This window comes from Ascaphus truei, chromosome 1 (genome assembly GCF_040206685.1).
Source record: "Ascaphus truei isolate aAscTru1 chromosome 1, aAscTru1.hap1, whole genome shotgun sequence".
In the NCBI taxonomy this organism is placed as follows: domain Eukaryota; kingdom Metazoa; phylum Chordata; class Amphibia; order Anura; family Ascaphidae; genus Ascaphus; species Ascaphus truei.
In genome coordinates this window covers 63,424,404-63,442,448 of record NC_134483.1, presented here as the reverse complement: position 1 = coordinate 63,442,448, position 18,045 = coordinate 63,424,404, and the positions used below count along the sequence as shown (strand labels likewise).

Here is an 18,045-nt window from a genome sequence, read left to right as displayed (position 1 = left end):
TATTAGACAAATTACAGTATAACTTGTACGTTGTAGCCCTGATAAAATGCTCCAACTAATTCAAGTCTCTGGAAATTACAGCTGCAGTGGCCGTTTTTCTAACAAATCACGCGTTGTGTACATCGGAATACCGGTATCATGACGCGGGATGTCTTCCAACCTTTCCGCCTTAAGATGCGAGTGCAGCGAGTGCAGAAAATGGCATCTTAGTGTTCTGGTTTTTAAACACCTTAAATTGACACAGTAGCAAAGTAGCACAGTACTGTACACATTGCAATTCATTCATTTCATTGCACCCTAAGAAACAGAATCCATGAAATTCAACAAAGCAATCGCGATAAGCGCAAATGCCTGGGGCGATTGGCCGCGTTCATGCTGCGTGGAGGACAGCAGAGCACACGAAATTGGTGGCGTGATTTTTTGGAATACATGCCGCTGCAGCTGTAGGCGATCTCTCTCAATTAATTTCAATATATCTCTAGTACAAGCTGTCGCTTCTTGCCCAGTATTTGTCTATGTATAACATCCTTCATAGGCATATATGAAAAATATTATGAATCCTTCATTAAGCTAAAATGACCAGATCTGCAGAATGTGGCTGATGTCGTAAAGCAGTAGTCCACCCTTCTGTTTTTTTTTTTTTTTTTTTTTTTTTTTTTTTTTTTTTTAACACAACTACAGTAGCTATTGTCAGCTCTGGAAGTTCCAGAGATACTTATCAGTGAAGTTACTGGGTATAATGTTTCCCTCTCGGGGAAATTAAATGGCTACCAAAGATTGGGTCACCAGGAAGCCGCAACATCATGCAACTTCCTATTGGACATTTAAAATACTTAAACAAATCAGGAAGTACCATTAAGTATGTTGGTAAACCGAGGGGGCCCCAGATCTATAAATATTGCCGTTCAGCTCTTGAGGACCAGCTGGTTCCTGTACTGTAAAAAAAAAGGCGCGGGAGGGGGGGAAGGGGGTGTGTGGGGGGGGGGGGAGGGAGGGGTTGGTTTGCAGGGATAGCTGCTTTCAAATAAAAACCCAGGGGAAAAAAAAAATAAGATTTGTCTTAGATCCATGAATCACATGATGTAATGATAAATATATATATAGTTAGGGTTTTCTTTCATCTGTAAATTATCTCTGGGACTTGTCTTGTAAATGCTCTCTCCTCTCTAGCAAAACCCATATTTCAGAGTATGGCTGCAAGGCTTTTTTTTTAATGTTAGGTAAACCATACTTCATAGATCAAATTCGCAAATAGAGGCAAAGAAATGCCATTTTCGCAGTGTATTTGAACTTTGCCAAAAAATTACCATTTTCTATTGGTTACCAGCCTACACGCGGGGAATCTTGAATTACATTGTGTTTACCTGAACTATAAAATTACAATATTTTAATTTTATTACCCAAAAGCATGGAAAATGTTGTCATCTTTGCCCATTGTTCTATTTGGGTATTTTGTTAATTGTTATTATTTACTGTTGCTGTGTTGATAAAAAAATAAATATGGATTAGTTAACCAGGGTAACTGGAGGAACAAAAGCCGGGTTCTCGTCTGAACTTTGGCTGAGTGGTAAGAAGAACATACTGTACAGAAGAAATTTTGTTATGTGCATCTGGGAAAATATAGCTAAATACTTAGCACTTCTATGGACTATTTAGAGGTCTTCAACAATGATCTCCTTCAATGTCCTTCAATTATCTCTAACTGAGCATACAATATCTTGTATATTATGTATACCCTGTTCACTTACGTAACTATGTATTGTAACCATGTATTATTTGTCATCTTAACTCTATGCCCAGGACATACTTGAAAACGAGAGGTAATTCTCGTGTATTACTTCCTGGTAAAACATTTTATAAATAACATTTATGAGTTAAGTTTCATATACTGTACAGGTATACCAAATGTTTGCATCATGTATATTTTTGATTGTCAAATCTTAGCCTTACTCATTGATAGGGAAAGGTAAATTTGGTACTTCAAAGATGCGGATACCAGATATGCACCATTAGACATTCATACTATTCTCCTGACTCATGACTTGGTATAAATGAATTAATCTTGAGATTTCTCTGCTGCACAATATTTAAACTATACTTATAGTCATATTACATGATTAAACACACACAGAAAACTTTTTAGACATAAAAAAATCGAAATAGCCAAACTTACTGAAATGCAAATGTGCTCCCAAAGAGTATTTTAGCAGCTCTAAAATTGGATTCTTTGGCTGGTGGACTGCTGAGAAGTAGGAACTGGTGAGGGGTGTGCATAAATTTAAGTTGCTGCAAAACAAGAAATAAACATTTCTACATTATTTTTGGAAATATATAGAAGGTAACCAAAACATGAGTTCTGGTTTTGAGAAAAAAATAAACAAAAATTAATAGGTAGCCATGAAATGGGAAAGATAATTAACCCTGATCCCTGAAGGAAAATAAAAAGGGAGTCAGTAAAAGCAAAAATTCCTCCCTTTTGGACTTCCCGTTTTGTTTAAAGTATGGGAACCCCGTTGTTTTAGCTCTGGGGACTGCCCCTGAGATACTTACAGATAAAGGTACCTACCTGCTTTACTTCCTGGTATTTAAATCCCCTGCCAACAAGAAGCGGCAATAGTTAACATTGAGATTTCCTATTTGTGACTTTATGACTGGGGAGATTTGATCTATTTTTTTGTTTCTCCTTGAGGGGACTAAACACCGGTACTTTTACAGTATCTTGGGAATCAGGGAGTCCCAGAGCAGAAAATAGCGTGGTTGCAAGTCTTTAAAATAAAAAGGGTATGAGAGGGTGGTAAAAATACGAGCAGCTGGGATTACTAATTTAAATACTGTTTTAGGCTGAGTCCATGGTGTCGGAGACCGCGCGGAGGCGTCCGCACGGGGCGCGTTCAGATTGCTTTCAGGCAGTGATCGCTCCCATAGACCGTGCGAGCGGAGGCAGGAGGGGGCACGCGTTGCGCAAACTGATTTCTTGGTGCGACACGCAGGTCACGTGAGCGGTTCGCCAATGAGGGCGAACCAGCTCCGTGACGCTCCTAGGAACGCCCCCCAAAAACCGTTGACCATGTCCAGGGAAAGCACCCACTTTCCCACAGCCTCCACACGCCTCCACGCGGGCGAAGGCACCATGGCCCAGGCCTTAGGGCCAGGGCTGCAAACAGACTGCATTAATGCCATGTAAGCAATTTTCTTCTATAAAATTCCTTCTCTGTGTGTAATATATAACATATGTAATGCATTTGATGGAAGGCTTTTAGGCAGGTTACAATTATGCAATGGCAGCATATGTAGTGCATACAAAATGAAAAAACAAGTTTTTAAGATTTATATAAAATGGTCATATGGTAACTCATCTTATTTTGCTCTCTATAGCCACTGTATTCATTTTTGAAGTGCACCAAGAGTTCCCACATTTTTGGGAGAATTTGAAACAGGAGGTCCCCTGGAACTGAAATGCACAATTTTGAGCTCTGGGTGCTCTCTGGTTGTTGAGATATTCACCTTTTTTATGTACCAGTAAAATAAACTAATATCAAAGATGCCTAGCTGGCTATAGGGATTTTATTGGACTGTGGAAGTGGAGCATGGATTGCATTTTGATTTCCCAAACACAGACACATAATACATGTAAACATCTATAGTTGTGTGAAAAAGAAAGTACATCCTCTTTGAATTCTATGGTTTTACATACAGTATCAGGACATAATAACAATCATCTGTTCCTTAGCAGGTCTTAAAATTAGGTAAATACAACCTCAGATGAACAACCACACATTACATATTACACTGTGTCATGATTTATTTAACAAAAATAAAGCCAAAGTTGAGAAGCACATGGGATTCATGCCGGGGCCTCCGGTTCTGATATTAATGGATATAAGCTCCGGAGACTCCCGGCATGAATCTGATGCAGGAAAAATGCATTTTAGTCCTCTCTCGCCGTCTCTTTGCAAGTTCTCCATAGCTTCACACCAACTTTTCCTGCTGTGAGGATTTTGTGAGAAACTCGCCATTCTAGATCCGTGATTTGCCTCGATAAGCTAATCGAGGCTACTAGAATTGCACGAGTTTCAGAACCTGCTGATAAGAGTCTTATCGCCACTCGCCTGACAATCTTTCTACAGTAGTAGAAGAAGAGAAACATGCTACTGTATATTAATTTATACAGTGGTAATATTATAGACTATAATGGTCATTTTCCTATGAGAATTTTCCAACATAATGGAGATTACAAATATTTAACTATACTATAGTTATAAAGTTATAATTTGAGTTAAAGACTAATTATTATATAATATATAAATATATAAAACATTTTATAAATAAATAAATATAATGAAATACTGAACAAACACATCTACCTCCGTTTTGTTGACCTTTGTTGAAGCAAAGGGATTAATGACTTCCTAAAGCAAATTAATTACTTCTATAAATGAGTTATTCTTTGTTATATCTTAAAATAAAAATATTGAGTCGTACCCTTATGCAGGGCTGCCGACAGGGTGATTAGCACAGGGACATTTGTCCCAGGCCTGGTGGTGAAGGTGGGCCCGCCCTGGTGGTCTGACCCTGGAGGTTAGGCCCAGCCGGAAGTCGGGCCCAGCTTCTGTATTGGGCCACCTGGGTAGGCCCCACTCTGTTGCTGGGTAAGGCCTGGACAGACCATGCTCTACAGGTAGGACACAGGGGGAGGAGAGGGTGAATGAGAGAGGAGAAAGTGATAGGGAAACAGAAGGGGGAGGGTGGGAATGAGTGAGAGAAAGTGAGAGGGGAGAGTGAGGGTGAGCGGGGTGAGAGAGGGGACAGAGAGAGAGAGAGCGGGGACAGAGAGAGAGAGGGGGGACAATGAGAGGGGGGACAGGAGGAAGTTTGAGGAAGAGGGGGACGGAGAGGGGGAAAACAGAGAGTGAGAGGGGGAGGGAAATTGAGAAAGGGGAAGAGCGAGAGATAGGGGGCCCAGTGAAAACTCTAGTTCTGGGTTCCAGGAGAGCCACTGGCTGTCCTGCCCTTTGGTTCTGTATAGTATATAGCGGAACTACAAGAATGGGACATTTAACCCTATTTCTTATTAATGTGTAAATTAAGAAAACAGTTGATCATGCAATTTCTGCATATATTAATGCAGCAATCCTGGGTTTACAGATTTTTTATTTTTATTTTACCTGAACAGGGGGATCTTCTGGAACTCATCCATGGTCTCCCGATGTCCAGGAAAAACCCGGTTCATAGAACATTAAAAAGATATATATTAAAAAGAAAAAACGAACAGCCAGGATTGCTGTTAAACATTACAGTGCTAACATTATAGTACAATGTACACAAGTTTGCACTTTGTACTGGATCTGGCCCATAGAGTGCTACAGTACATAAAAAGAACCTCATAAAGAACTGCAGACTAGCTAGTTATGAGATTCAAATTATGCGCTTGGATTGCGTTTTTAAAATCCCAAATCTGCCCATTATTCTCTCAAAACCAATAAACCAGTATACATAATACACAAAATTAGCAGGGAGTATACTGTAGAGCAGCGGTGCGGAAACTGGGGGGGGCCATGATTTTCCTGGGGGGGGGGGGGGGTGCGGGCGGTTGCAGAGGCCCAGCGCTCTTCCCCGAGGCATTTAAATTAAATGCCGGGGGATCTTGTGAGGTCTCTGCAACCTCAACTTACCTGATTCAGCCGGCTTCTGGTCACATCGGCATGACAATGCCGTGTCATTTGACGTGACACGTCGGCATGGAAACACACGTCAAATGACGCGGCGGGGGTCGCGTGACGTCACGTCATTTGACGCCAGGTCCGCGAGCTATGGAGCCGGCACACAAGGGGGGCGCAATAGACTTTGCGCGCCCCTGCTGTAGAGTTTAAATATAATGCAAAGTAAAACGAAATCCTTTTTAAATGCCCCACAAACCCTTTGAGGATTTATGCATATAATTATGTTATTTATTGTGCACAGAAATAGCTACAACAGAAAAGAAATCAATTTAATGCTAAAAATAAAATATAAATTAAAATCTTCAGTCTTGCGACACTGTCTGTTCAAGGTTATTAATGGATAGTCAATGATCGAAAATGGCTACTGCACTTTTGAGAATATAACTTAAATCTCCATAAGTTTTTTTTTTTTTTCTGGCATCATGAAATCCCTGCTTAGAAAGTGGGTCATGGTTGGAGCAGTATTGCAATTAAACAGACAATGCAGGTACTGTAGCAAAAGTGATCTCTTTTTATATACAGATAGAAATGTAAACGGACCTGTAAAATGTAAAATGTAGTAGTAACACTTTCTAAGAAACAATAAAGAATACAAATAAGTAACCTGAATAGATAAAAAACAACAGACTTTATGATGTGTTTCAAATTATTTATAGAACGTACAGTATTTTACAGCTTAAACATAGACTTACCCTGTTAACTGGCAATTTCACAATATGAGATCTATTACTTGAAATAACCCTGAAATAAATGAAAAACACAAAATAAACAATTGTGCTGTGATTTGTATGTAAAATATAACGATAGGCATGTTAGTGGTCCAAAATCTTATTCAAACTCTGAATCGAGCAGTTTGCGAATTTATTTTTTAAGTCAAACAGCGAGTCGAGCTTATGCACTAAAGTTCAAAAACTTACGTTCCAGTCCCTCTTCTATAAATTATAAGAGTCCACCACAATTTAAGTGCTCATTTAAAAAAATGAATATAACTGCTAATACTTTTGCCTGCAGGCAAAATGTATGCTAGTGTATGACATTTGTATATTCTAGTGTTAGGGTGATTAAGTGTGACGCATGTTTCCCAGTTGGCAAGTGGTCAGAGTAGCCAACATCAGCATATACTGTACAGATGTAGTAAAACTTACTGTTTTTGATGCCGCGGACCGACATGCTGAAATCCGCAGCACCAAAACCAGTAAGGTTTGACCCCCCGGGGTGGCTTAACGCTGCAGGGGTCCCATTCAGAAGCAAATGAAAAAAAGAAAATCAAAGCATACTGTATAAAGCCCCAAGCTCAAAGACTGAATTGGGCAAACATTTCTATTCTAATGCATAATCATCCAAAAACAGGATGTCATTCCAACATGTCATGAGAAAACAAAAAAGATTACAAGAAAACGAAGGACGGAGGCTTAGTAACAGCAACACTGCACAACAGTATAAGGTACCGATGTCCAAACAATGTCAGAGGAAGAGGCCATGGAGGAAGCAGCAGAAGCAAGCCAGAAGGATTAGTACTGTATATACAGCTACACTACAGCTGTGCTTTAGTTGAGGAAGTATACAGTACGTAATCACTGAAACATCTGAGACACTACAATCAAATGTGGATAATAACCTACATCTGCTTGCTGCTGTCACTGACGGCCCTGGCATAATGTGTCTCCTGTATATGGGAAAAAGGCCCAATCCTCATGCTGACAGGTGCCCACTAAAACACAGCTGCTTCTAATTAGTAAGATTAGAGGAGGTGGATGAACCACTTGCTCTAAAACCAACTTGACCGATACCTGTTCCTCTAAGATTGGCTGAAATCTATTAAATTCCCTTGATACTGTATACTTCACCATTAGAGGCCTTTCTTTGCGCTTTCTTTATGTTCTGTTCAATTATTCAATTCTGGGGTCAAGGATTACCCCAAGGAAAGCAGCAAGTGCCTGGTTTAGATACTTTATATAGTGACATTCGATACACAAATATATTGCCTCAAAGTGACATTTTTTCCTACTGCTGCTCATATCCTCATAGCTATTGTTTTTTTCCCCCCCCAATATCAATAACTTCATTTGTATCAACATTCACATGTCCTGCTACTGGTATTAATTGTTATAAGTACTACAAGCTACTGTATGATCAACATTAAAGCATTTCTGTAAGTGCAAAACGTGGATAATTTGTTTTTATTCTACAAATATATTTACCATGCCTTAGAAAATAGCCTACTTAACTAGGCTACATAACAAAAAATAATGACTGGGCCTGTAAAACCATTATATTCCAACAGTGTCAAATTGTAGGAGGGCGGGTGGGAATTTTATAAACCTGTGTGGTCAAATAATTACGTGCTACGAATTCTGTATTTGAAACTGGAAAGTTTCTACTGAAAAATAAAAATGAAGATATGTGCACTTTATATATACAGTATATAGACATGAAAATGGCATGGTTTCACAGCTCAGAGACGTACTGTACCAGATAAGTTTACTTTTTTCAGAATTTAACATTCACATGTTGTGAATTTTTAATTTTAAAGTCTGGAATCACAGAAGCCTGGCATTTTCCTCGCAGTTGGCAAGTTAATTCTTTGGTGCCAACATATCAAGGCATGCAAGGGACCTTTATGCCATAAAACACATTGTAAACATCTGTGTCAATTTGCAATATATTTTCCCCTGTTTTGGCCCTGTGTATGTTAATTTGTTATTTGTGGAGGAGTTTTACAAAGCACAAATGATGTGTCTAGATCAGCCATTACGCCTTATCTTGCATTAACAAATTCATCCAAAAATTGGAGTAAATTAGATGCTCATGCAGGCAAATTAATAAAATAGGTTTGGGAAAATATGTACAGATGTAGCCAGACTCACTGTCCCCGTGACCGCGGCGCAGTGCGAGATTACAGCTGCGTGAGAGCTTTTTCATCCGCGGCTCGACTACGGTCAGCCGGCAAAATTATTTGTGTGGTTATTCATGTAATTGCCGTTCAGTATGTGTATCCAGCAGGTGGTGCACTGAATATCTTCACCTATGATACTCACTATCTGCATTGGAGCCACTAAAGGCAAATCAATGCCGGGCAATTTACACTTTTTTTTGCGGCACCAAGAACATTAAGTCTTGCTACATCTGTGTATACACACACAGTTATTTTGGAGACAATAGAAACTCACCCATAAGGGTCTATATATGTATGTCTTTATTTATATAGCAACAGGAAAAATTATCCAGGGCTCCACGAGTTTTTAGCAAAAGAATTTATTCATAATACAATAGTGTATTATGAATAAATTCATTTGCTAAAAACCCGTGGAGCCCTGGATCATCTTTCCTGTTGCTGTATACAGTACTTGGATTGCTGCAGATAGGCCACCCTTTAACCAGGAGCTCCGGCATTGTGCGCAAGAATCGCATTTCTTGCATTTCTTTGCACTGTTTTGGTGTGCTACACACCAACATACCTTTATTTATATAGCGCCATTAATGTACATACAGTAGCCCTTCACAGTAGTAATACACGTGACATTCATATAAATAACAATGTATGTCTATGTATGTATATTTAAAAAGACAAAATGTCTGTGGTGATTTCCTGACCTCCAATATGGATTATTGCACTGTGATCCTGCATTAAGTGCCTATCAGTCGTGGAAGTATAATATTTTAATATTATACTAACATATGTAGTATAACTATGAGAAAAGCCCTGTTTTGTGTTACAATGTATTATATATAGCAGTAAAGACATATGAAAGAAGTGTTTTCCTTCTCTGAACTTTCTGTCACCTTATAATAGATGACCCTGTGTTTATTTTCCTGAGGTGGGCCCCTAGAGTTCTTATCTGTTGAATGTCTCTTTGTAGGGTTAGGCAAGAGATATGTATACATAACTTGTGGTCTGCCGCTCACCCCGATAGTGTATGGGAATGCATAGAGTATGATAGTACTCTTATACCAGCCGGTGCAAAGAGGATAGGGTTAACATACATAAACAAATAGAAGAGGCTTAGAATCCTCCCCAAAAAGATCATCAATAGCTGCACACAAGGCTAGGGTAAATGCATGGGTGTAATTATCAGATATATACAAGTGGTTCAATCAACCATACAGTACAGGTAAGTAATCGCTCCCATCACTGTGGGAGGACAATTACCACTAAAACACCAATTGGCAAAATAACAAATACTTTATTAATATTAAGGGACTAACAACATATAGCGCTCGCTCTAAACTAAATAAAACCAATTAAAATGTGAACGTAACTGGTGCAGTCTCAATTGGCAGTCAGGTAGGTTACTGCTAGGGCTGCATGTGAGTGATGCGGCACATCAATGGTTAATACCTAAATGGGTGCTGCAGATCAATCTCCACTCACACTGGTAACGTAGGTGTGCATATGTGGGTATTGATTATGTGCATGTATACAAAGCATGTATACAACTGTTGGTATACAGATCGTCAAATGTCCCTCTAGTGCATTCACAGAGTTAACATAATGTCTAGGACATGAGACTAATAGCAAAATACCCAATGAAGCTTAATGCTGCACACTAATGGTAACCATAATCGTGGGATAGACACTACATGTGGCAGTAGCTGTACAATAAACAGTTAATCATTGCCATGGTAACCCGTTTCCACATGAGGTGAATGTAAATAACAGCATATAGCAAGTGAATATAGCGATATGTGTCCCACAGCTGCCGAGATAGCATGGATTGATCTCACCAGATACTTCCTCCTCCACGACGTCAACGCAATGACGTCATGCCGACGTACGTTTCGCGCGTAGGTGGGCCTGCGCTTTCTCAAGGTGGGAGGTGCCAGTCTAAAGAAGCGCTGTCCTTATGTATGCTGTAGTTAAGTGGTGGGAGGTGACTAAACCTCCCTCTTTGAGGCTGTAGCCTAGATACCTGCACTTGTAGAACGCCCCCTCTCAGGGGCTTTTTTTGGTGGGGAAAAGAATTACGTGTGTATGTTCCTGTTTGTCTGCTAATCTGTACTCGAGCTAATTTTATCATATAGTGATATATTATTACCTATATGATTCTCACAAAGGCTGTGTATATAAATGAACCTAAGATGTTTAATGAAAAACGTCATTTACTGTGTAATAAGCATTAAGTAGCACATATTTTATTCTCATAGAAATGAATACTGTTTGCTGTAAGGGTCGCAAGATGTTCCCCTATACTTATTTTTGGATCACCCATACATGTATTCTGTTCTAATATCGCTGTTAATTGTGTGTGTCTACCAATACTAAATCTTATGGTCAAAATGCCTTTAGTTTCAAACTGGGGTATATTAACACATAACACATTATCACCATAAGTATGTATAATCCATTTATTTATTTCTCAGTATCATATCGTCAGATATATCTCCATGAACGTTTCTTTATGTGATCTTTGTATAGTCTGAAATTAGTTTTCTATACATATATACCTCTCCCATACAGCAGTGTATGGACCAAAATATGTATTGTATGTGTGTACCCACAGAATGGTATGTTCTGTTAATGTAGGAATGTCCTAACCTATGTTGTCCGCCCCGAGGGTCAAAACGGACACCTAATTTAAACTGTATACCATACGCCCCCCAAAAAGATAGTGTGTTGTGGTTGTTTCTTTAGAATAGAATCGTGGGTGTAGGATTGTGGGTAGCTATAGTATCGTCCGCCCAAAGGGTCAATACGGACAAAGTTTAAAGCTATATCTCGAACAAATCTCTTAAGTAGATAGGCATAATAGTTAGGTATCTCAAGGGATTGGTCCATTGCTTTAAATGAAAGAGGTATATATGTAGCCTTCATTCAGGCCTATTGGACTGAGTGTTTTTAATGTATAGATCCACTTGCATTCTGTCTGCAAGAGGACCTTGTTCCAGTCCCCCTTGCGTTGACCCCAAGGGATGTGTTGGATGCCAATAAACACTAGTTTATCGCTATTCCCTTCGTGTTCAGTTGTCACATGTCTTGCAAGTGGAGTGTCTTTCAGGTTTCTGATGGACCCCAGGTGCTCGAGTATCCTGGTTTTAAATTGTCTGAAGGTTTTCCCTACGTAGAGTTTACCGCAGGAACAAATGATTAGGTAAATAACCCCCTCCGTATTGCAGTTTATGTATTCTTTTATCTTAAATACCTGCTTGTTGTCAGAGTCTGTGAACTCAGTTGTTTTAGGCACGGCCTTGCATGCTTTGCACCTCCCGCAGGGATAAGATCCTTTGGGTTTTTGGTCCAGCCACGTATTCCTCTGTTTAGCTTGAAAATGACTTCTCACTAGGATGTCTTTTAGGTTTCGACTCCTCCTACTAGTGAGCTTTGGGTTAGTTGATAAAACCCCCTTTAAGTCATCGTCATCTAAGAGGATATGCCAATGTTTGTTTAGGATACGATAGATTGAACCCCATTGGTCATTGTAAGTTCCAATGAATCTAATGGGTTTGTATCCTTCCCCCAAATGGCTTTGATGTGTAGTGGCTAGAAGTTGTGTTCTTGGTGTGTGCAATGCCCTGTTATATGCTTTTGTTAAGCTGGCCTTTTTATGCCCTCTCGCCAGAAATCTCTCTGTCAGATGTTTTGCCTGTTCTTTATATTCAGGAAGAGTTGAGCAGTTTCGTCGAACTCTAAGGTATTGGCCTGTAGGAATGGCATTTATGACGTGTTTCGGATGTTGGCTTTCTGCTCTCAGCAAGCTGTTAGTTGCTGTACTCTTCCTGTATATGGTAGTCTCTAGTTTACCTGTTTGGTCTTTCAAGATGGTAATATCCAGGAAGTCTATTTTGGTTGTACTTAAGACAGTCGTGAGTTTTAGGTTATTTCTGTTTGTATTTAGTATATTAACAAACTCAGATAGGAGGTCCGTCGTCCCTGTTCACAGAACAAAGATATCATCAATGAACCTTACCCACAGTTCAACAAAGATGGTGTAAGCTTCCAGGGCTTCGCTGAAGACCACTGTTTCCTCCCACCAGCCTAGATAGAGATTGGCATAGGTGGGGGCACACGTGGTCCCCATAGCGGTGCCCTGGATTTGATGGTAGTATTTATTGTTAAATACAAAGTAATTCTTTGTGAGGGTAAGGTTCAAAAGTTGTAAGATGAAATCATTATGTTCCACTAGGTCTTGGCCTCTAGATCGTAAAAAATGGCCAACAGCCTGCATACCAATCGTGTGTGGGATTCTGGTGTATAATCCCTCCACATCAAGGCTTACCAGGAGCGTGTTTGGGCTGGTAGTAATGCCCTCCAGTTTGAGTAACACGTCCTTGGTATCACGAAGGTATGACGGTAGGGAATCCCTTGAGATACCTAACTATTAAGCCTATCTACTTAAGAGATTTGTTCGAGATATAGCTTTAAACTTTGTCCGTATTGACCCTTTGGGCGGACGATACTATAGCTACCCACAATCCTACACCCACGATTCTATTCTAAAGAAACAACCACAACACACTATCTTTTTGGGGGGCGTATGGTATACAGTTTAAATTAGGTGTCCGTTTTGACCCTCGGGGCGGACAACATAGGTTAGGACATTCCTACATTAACAGAACATACCATTCTGTGGGTACACACATACAATACATATTTTGGTCCATACACTGCTGTATGGGAGAGGTATATATGTATAGAAAACTAATTTCAGACTATACAAAGATCACATAAAGAAACGTTCATGGAGATATATCTGACGATATGATACTGAGAAATAAATAAATGGATTATACATACTTATGGTGATAATGTGTTATGTGTTAATATACCCCAGTTTGAAACTAAAGGCATTTTGACCATAAGATTTAGTATTGGTAGACACACACAATTAACAGCGATATTAGAACAGAATACATGTATGGGTGATCCAAAAATAAGTATAGGGGAACATCTTGCGACCCTTACAGCAAACAGTATTCATTTCTATGAGAATAAAATATGTGCTACTTAATGCTTATTACACAGTAAATGACGTTTTTCATTAAACATCTTAGGTTCATTTATATACACAGCCTTTGTGAGAATCATATAGGTAATAATATATCACTATATGATAAAATTAGCTCGAGTACAGATTAGCAGACAAACAGGAACATACACACGTAATTCTTTTCCCCACCAAAAAAAGCCCCTGAGAGGGGGCGTTCTACAAGTGCAGGTATCTAGGCTACAGCCTCAAAGAGGGAGGTTTAGTCACCTCCCACCACTTAACTACAGCATACATAAGGACAGCGCTTCTTTAGACTGGCACCTCCCACCTTGAGAAAGCGCAGGCCCACCTACGCGCGAAACGTACGTCGGCATGACGTCATTGCGTTGACGTCGTGGAGGAGGAAGTATCTGGTGAGATCAATCCATGCTATCTCGGCAGCTGTGGGACACATATCGCTATATTCACTTGCTATATGCTGTTATTTACATTCACCTCATGTGGAAACGGGTTACCATGGCAATGATTAACTGTTTATTGTACAGCTACTGCCACATGTAGTGTCTATCCCACGATTATGGTTACCATTAGTGTGCAGCATTAAGCTTCATTGGGTATTTTGCTATTAGTCTCATGTCCTAGACATTATGTTAACTCTGTGAATGCACTAGAGGGACATTTGACGATCTGTATACCAACAGTTGTATACATGCTTTGTATACATGCACATAATCAATACCCACATATGCACACCTACGTTACCAGTGTGAGTGGAGATTGATCTGCAGCACCCATTTAGGTATTAACCATTGATGTGCCGCATCACTCACATGCAGCCCTAGCAGTAACCTACCTGACTGCCAATTGAGACTGCACCAGTTACGTTCACATTTTAATAGGTTTTATTTAGTTTAGAGCGAGCGCTATATGTTGTTAGTCCCTTAATATTAATAAAGTATTTGTTATTTTGCCAATTGGCGTTTTAGTGGTAATTGTCCTCCCACAGTGATGGGAGTGATTACTTACCTGTACTGTATGGTTGATTGAACCACTTGTATATATCTGGTAATTACACCCATGCATTTACCCTAGCCTTGTGTGCAGCTATTGAGGATCTTTTTGGGGAGGATTCTAAGCCTCTTCTATTTGTTTAGTTAGGCAAGAGATATACAGTTGTTAGCCTTGAAGGGGGAAGATGAGAGTATCAGGCAGCAAAATATTTTCTTTATGTTTAGTCTGCTAAATTATATAGCCAATGTGTAACCGATAATTATATATGGAATTTTGCATGTCCACCCCCTTTTTGGGGTATAAAATAGGCTCTTTTGGAACATCTCATCAGTGCATTTTGTGTTAGTCAGACAGCATTGTTTGATTTGTATTAGATCCACTCTTGCAAGCAGCCGCTGCAATAAAGTTTCTCAACAGATTGCTTTTGTCTAAAATAATAATAAGTGTGAACAGTTTTTCCATGACAATTCTGGTGCCGTGACCCGGATGGCTAAAACTCAGTGAAGATGCCAGCAATATCAGCAAGCCTTTTTGCCAGAACCCCAGGCGTGTCTTAAAAGGTAAGAGAGACCTTGTTTTTTTACTATTTAAGCGATCTGTTAGACAAACTTATTTTTTTTTATTTTGGTAAAACCAGTTAAATACCCCTTCGGGTGTGATTATCCGAGGTGAGGGTTGTCAACAGGGAAAACACCCAGGCTCTGGACCCCAGTGGAGCGGGAAGGTTGTTTGGTTAGGACCTCTGTTCTTGGAACAGTCCAATGTGGTTTACCGGATTCCCAAGAGGGGTCTTTCTCTTGAGATTAAGATTATCAGGTTGAGGGTCTCAAGTATTGCGAATATCAGAGGGAAACACGCCCTAGGTTTAGGTCCAAGTCCGATGTGGTGTTCCAGACTCCTGGGTTAGGGGTTTTCTCCTGTGATTGTGAATCTCAGAGGGAAACACGCCTTAGGTTTAGGTAGGGAAAATTAATTTCCCCAAAACGTTGTTAGGTTTGTCAGTCATAATGTTAAAAAAAAGGGTTTGTTTGCAATAAATGGGAGGATGCGTGTAAACTATTACGCAGCCGCACAAGAGGGTATAGTGGAACCTTCTGACCTTCAGCAATCCCTGTGTGTTTTTGGTAGTATAAAATCTCCGGATTTTCATGAGGCTATTGGCTAAAGTTAAGCATGGCATTTCCCGGCTAACCAACACTGCAGGGTCAGGAATGCAAGTATGAACCTTACCCTCCATTTCCCTACAGCAATAAGTGGCTATGAGTCAGGTCCTGATATAGAAGTAGTCTTGGTGCCGTTAAATAATATTGTTGTGCCATGACGAAAATATAAAACGGATCTGAACACCCCTATGAATTTTACCTGTGTGCATGACTTGCGTGAGTTGAATTATGGGAAAAGTAAAGTCACAATTGGGTCAAATTCCTCATAAAGGGATGGCGGCTATTTAAAGGTGTATTCCACAACACAAACTAATCAATGTAGGGAAGAGGAGAGAGACGGAATCAATTTAGCCCACAGCTGAAGTGACCCCCTTTCTTTCAGCTGAGCACACTGCACAGAGATAACATGCGGGACACATTCCAGGCACAAAAGTTAACTAAAAGCTCAGTAGCTTCAAATTACATTAGTTTTAGAAGCAGGTTAGTTATAATAATAAGAAAAGAGAAGGAAATTCTTATTAGCTTTGTTTGTGCAGGATCAAACTATTTTGTTTACTTATCATAAGGGTAGGTGAGAAATATGTTTTTTGATGTTGTTATTTTTTTTATTTTTTAAGTTGGTTGTGTCAAACTGAGGGAGAGAGTGTCAAACTGAGGGAGATAGAGGAGAGAGAGCCTCAAACTGAGGGAGAGAGCGGGTAAAACTGAGAGAGAGAATGCGTCAAACTGAGGGAGAGAGAGAGAGAGAGAGAGAGAGAGAGAGAGAGAGAGGGGAGATCGCGTCAAACTAATGGAGAGGGAAGAGAGGGAAGGAATTGAAAAGATAATGGAAATGCAAGTTTAAATTTTCAGTGAGACTTTAGTTAATAGTCTCAAATGTTGGAATGTGGAAGTATAATATTTTAATATTATACTAACATATGTATAACTATGAGAAAAGCCATGTTTTGTCTTACGTTGTTTTATGGAAAGTAGTAAAGACATATGAAATAAGTTTTTTCCTTCTCTGAACTTCCTGTCATCTTATAATAGTTAAACCTGTGTTTATTTTCTTGAGGTGGGCCCCTCAAATTCTTATCTGTTGATTGTCTCTTTGTAGAGTTAGGCAAGAGATATACAGTTGTTAGCCTTGAAGGGGGAAGATGATATTGTCAGGCAGCAAAATCTTTTCTTTATGTTTAGTCGGCAAAATTATATAGCCAATGTGTAACCAATAATTACATATGAAATTATGCATGCCCGTCCCCTTTTTGGGGTATAAAATAGGCTGTTTTGGAACATCTCATCAGTGCATTTTGTGTTAGTCAGATAGCAATGTTTGATTTGTATTAGATGCACTCTTGCATGCGGCCGCTGCAATAAAGTTTCTCAACAGATTGCTTTTGTCTAAATAATAGTAAGTGTGAACAGAGTTTTTCCACAACACAGTCAATAGCATCTAACGCTAAATTGTGATGCGATAACCCATATGGCAGTTTAGTGTACCCTGGCGTACGAGTCATTATGGGCATAAGAAACCTATTTGGTGATATTGTGGGCAACAGTGGATTGACAACACCCAAATACAGTACAAGAGACATTTTTGTATTGGAAACAAGTGCTTATTGTAGGACTTGCTTCCAGGATATGACATCATCTCTGACAAGAGTACAATTACAAATTCATCACATTTATAAATAAACAGTTAATGCTGTATGTTTAATGTAAATGTGTTCAATGTCACAATATAGCTAATTTGCTAATTGTTTTACTTTTATTTGTATATCTCTAATACAAATGTTATATTATTCGAAAGTTGTCCACAGGCAAATATGTTGGCCATCACTTTAGCAATGCAGTGAATATACTGTAATTGTCCTGTTTTATTTCATTCCATCAAACAGAAAGATCAAGATGCACTTTTCTGTGGGCTTGGGTATTTTACTGTCACTCTCTATTATGAGCTTTTTTTCTGCACTTACATTTTATCTCAGAGCTTACATCCTTGATTCATTTCCTAGAGTTCCTGGGTCAGAGTGAAACAGCAGATCTATAAAATGCCTTCTTATAGTTTATGAGTCTGCCACCATGTGGATATATCTGGTGATAAATCTGCTTTTATACATATGGTCTTCCTTTTTTATTTTATTTGACAGTCCAGTTATGGTCCTTCAACTTCTTGTTCTAAGGGTAGATTTTCCATTTCTCCTAGTAATTAGCAACCCATTTGATTTTGGAGATAATGCA

At 39.4% G+C, this 18,045-nt stretch overlaps 1 protein-coding gene across 1 annotated transcript in view; it reads right to left on the bottom strand.

The window, feature by feature from the left end:
- Positions 1-18,045, bottom strand: part of PARP8 (poly(ADP-ribose) polymerase family member 8) — a 332,674-nt gene that overhangs the window by 21,921 nt on the left and 292,708 nt on the right. Inside the window, exons 19-20 of the mRNA XM_075589057.1 lie at positions 6,413-6,461; positions 2,174-2,286 (exon numbers count right to left, since the gene is read on the bottom strand). Coding sequence (XP_075445172.1) covers positions 2,174-2,286; positions 6,413-6,461 — 162 coding nt within the window. The remainder of the gene's footprint in view (positions 1-2,173; positions 2,287-6,412; positions 6,462-18,045) is intronic.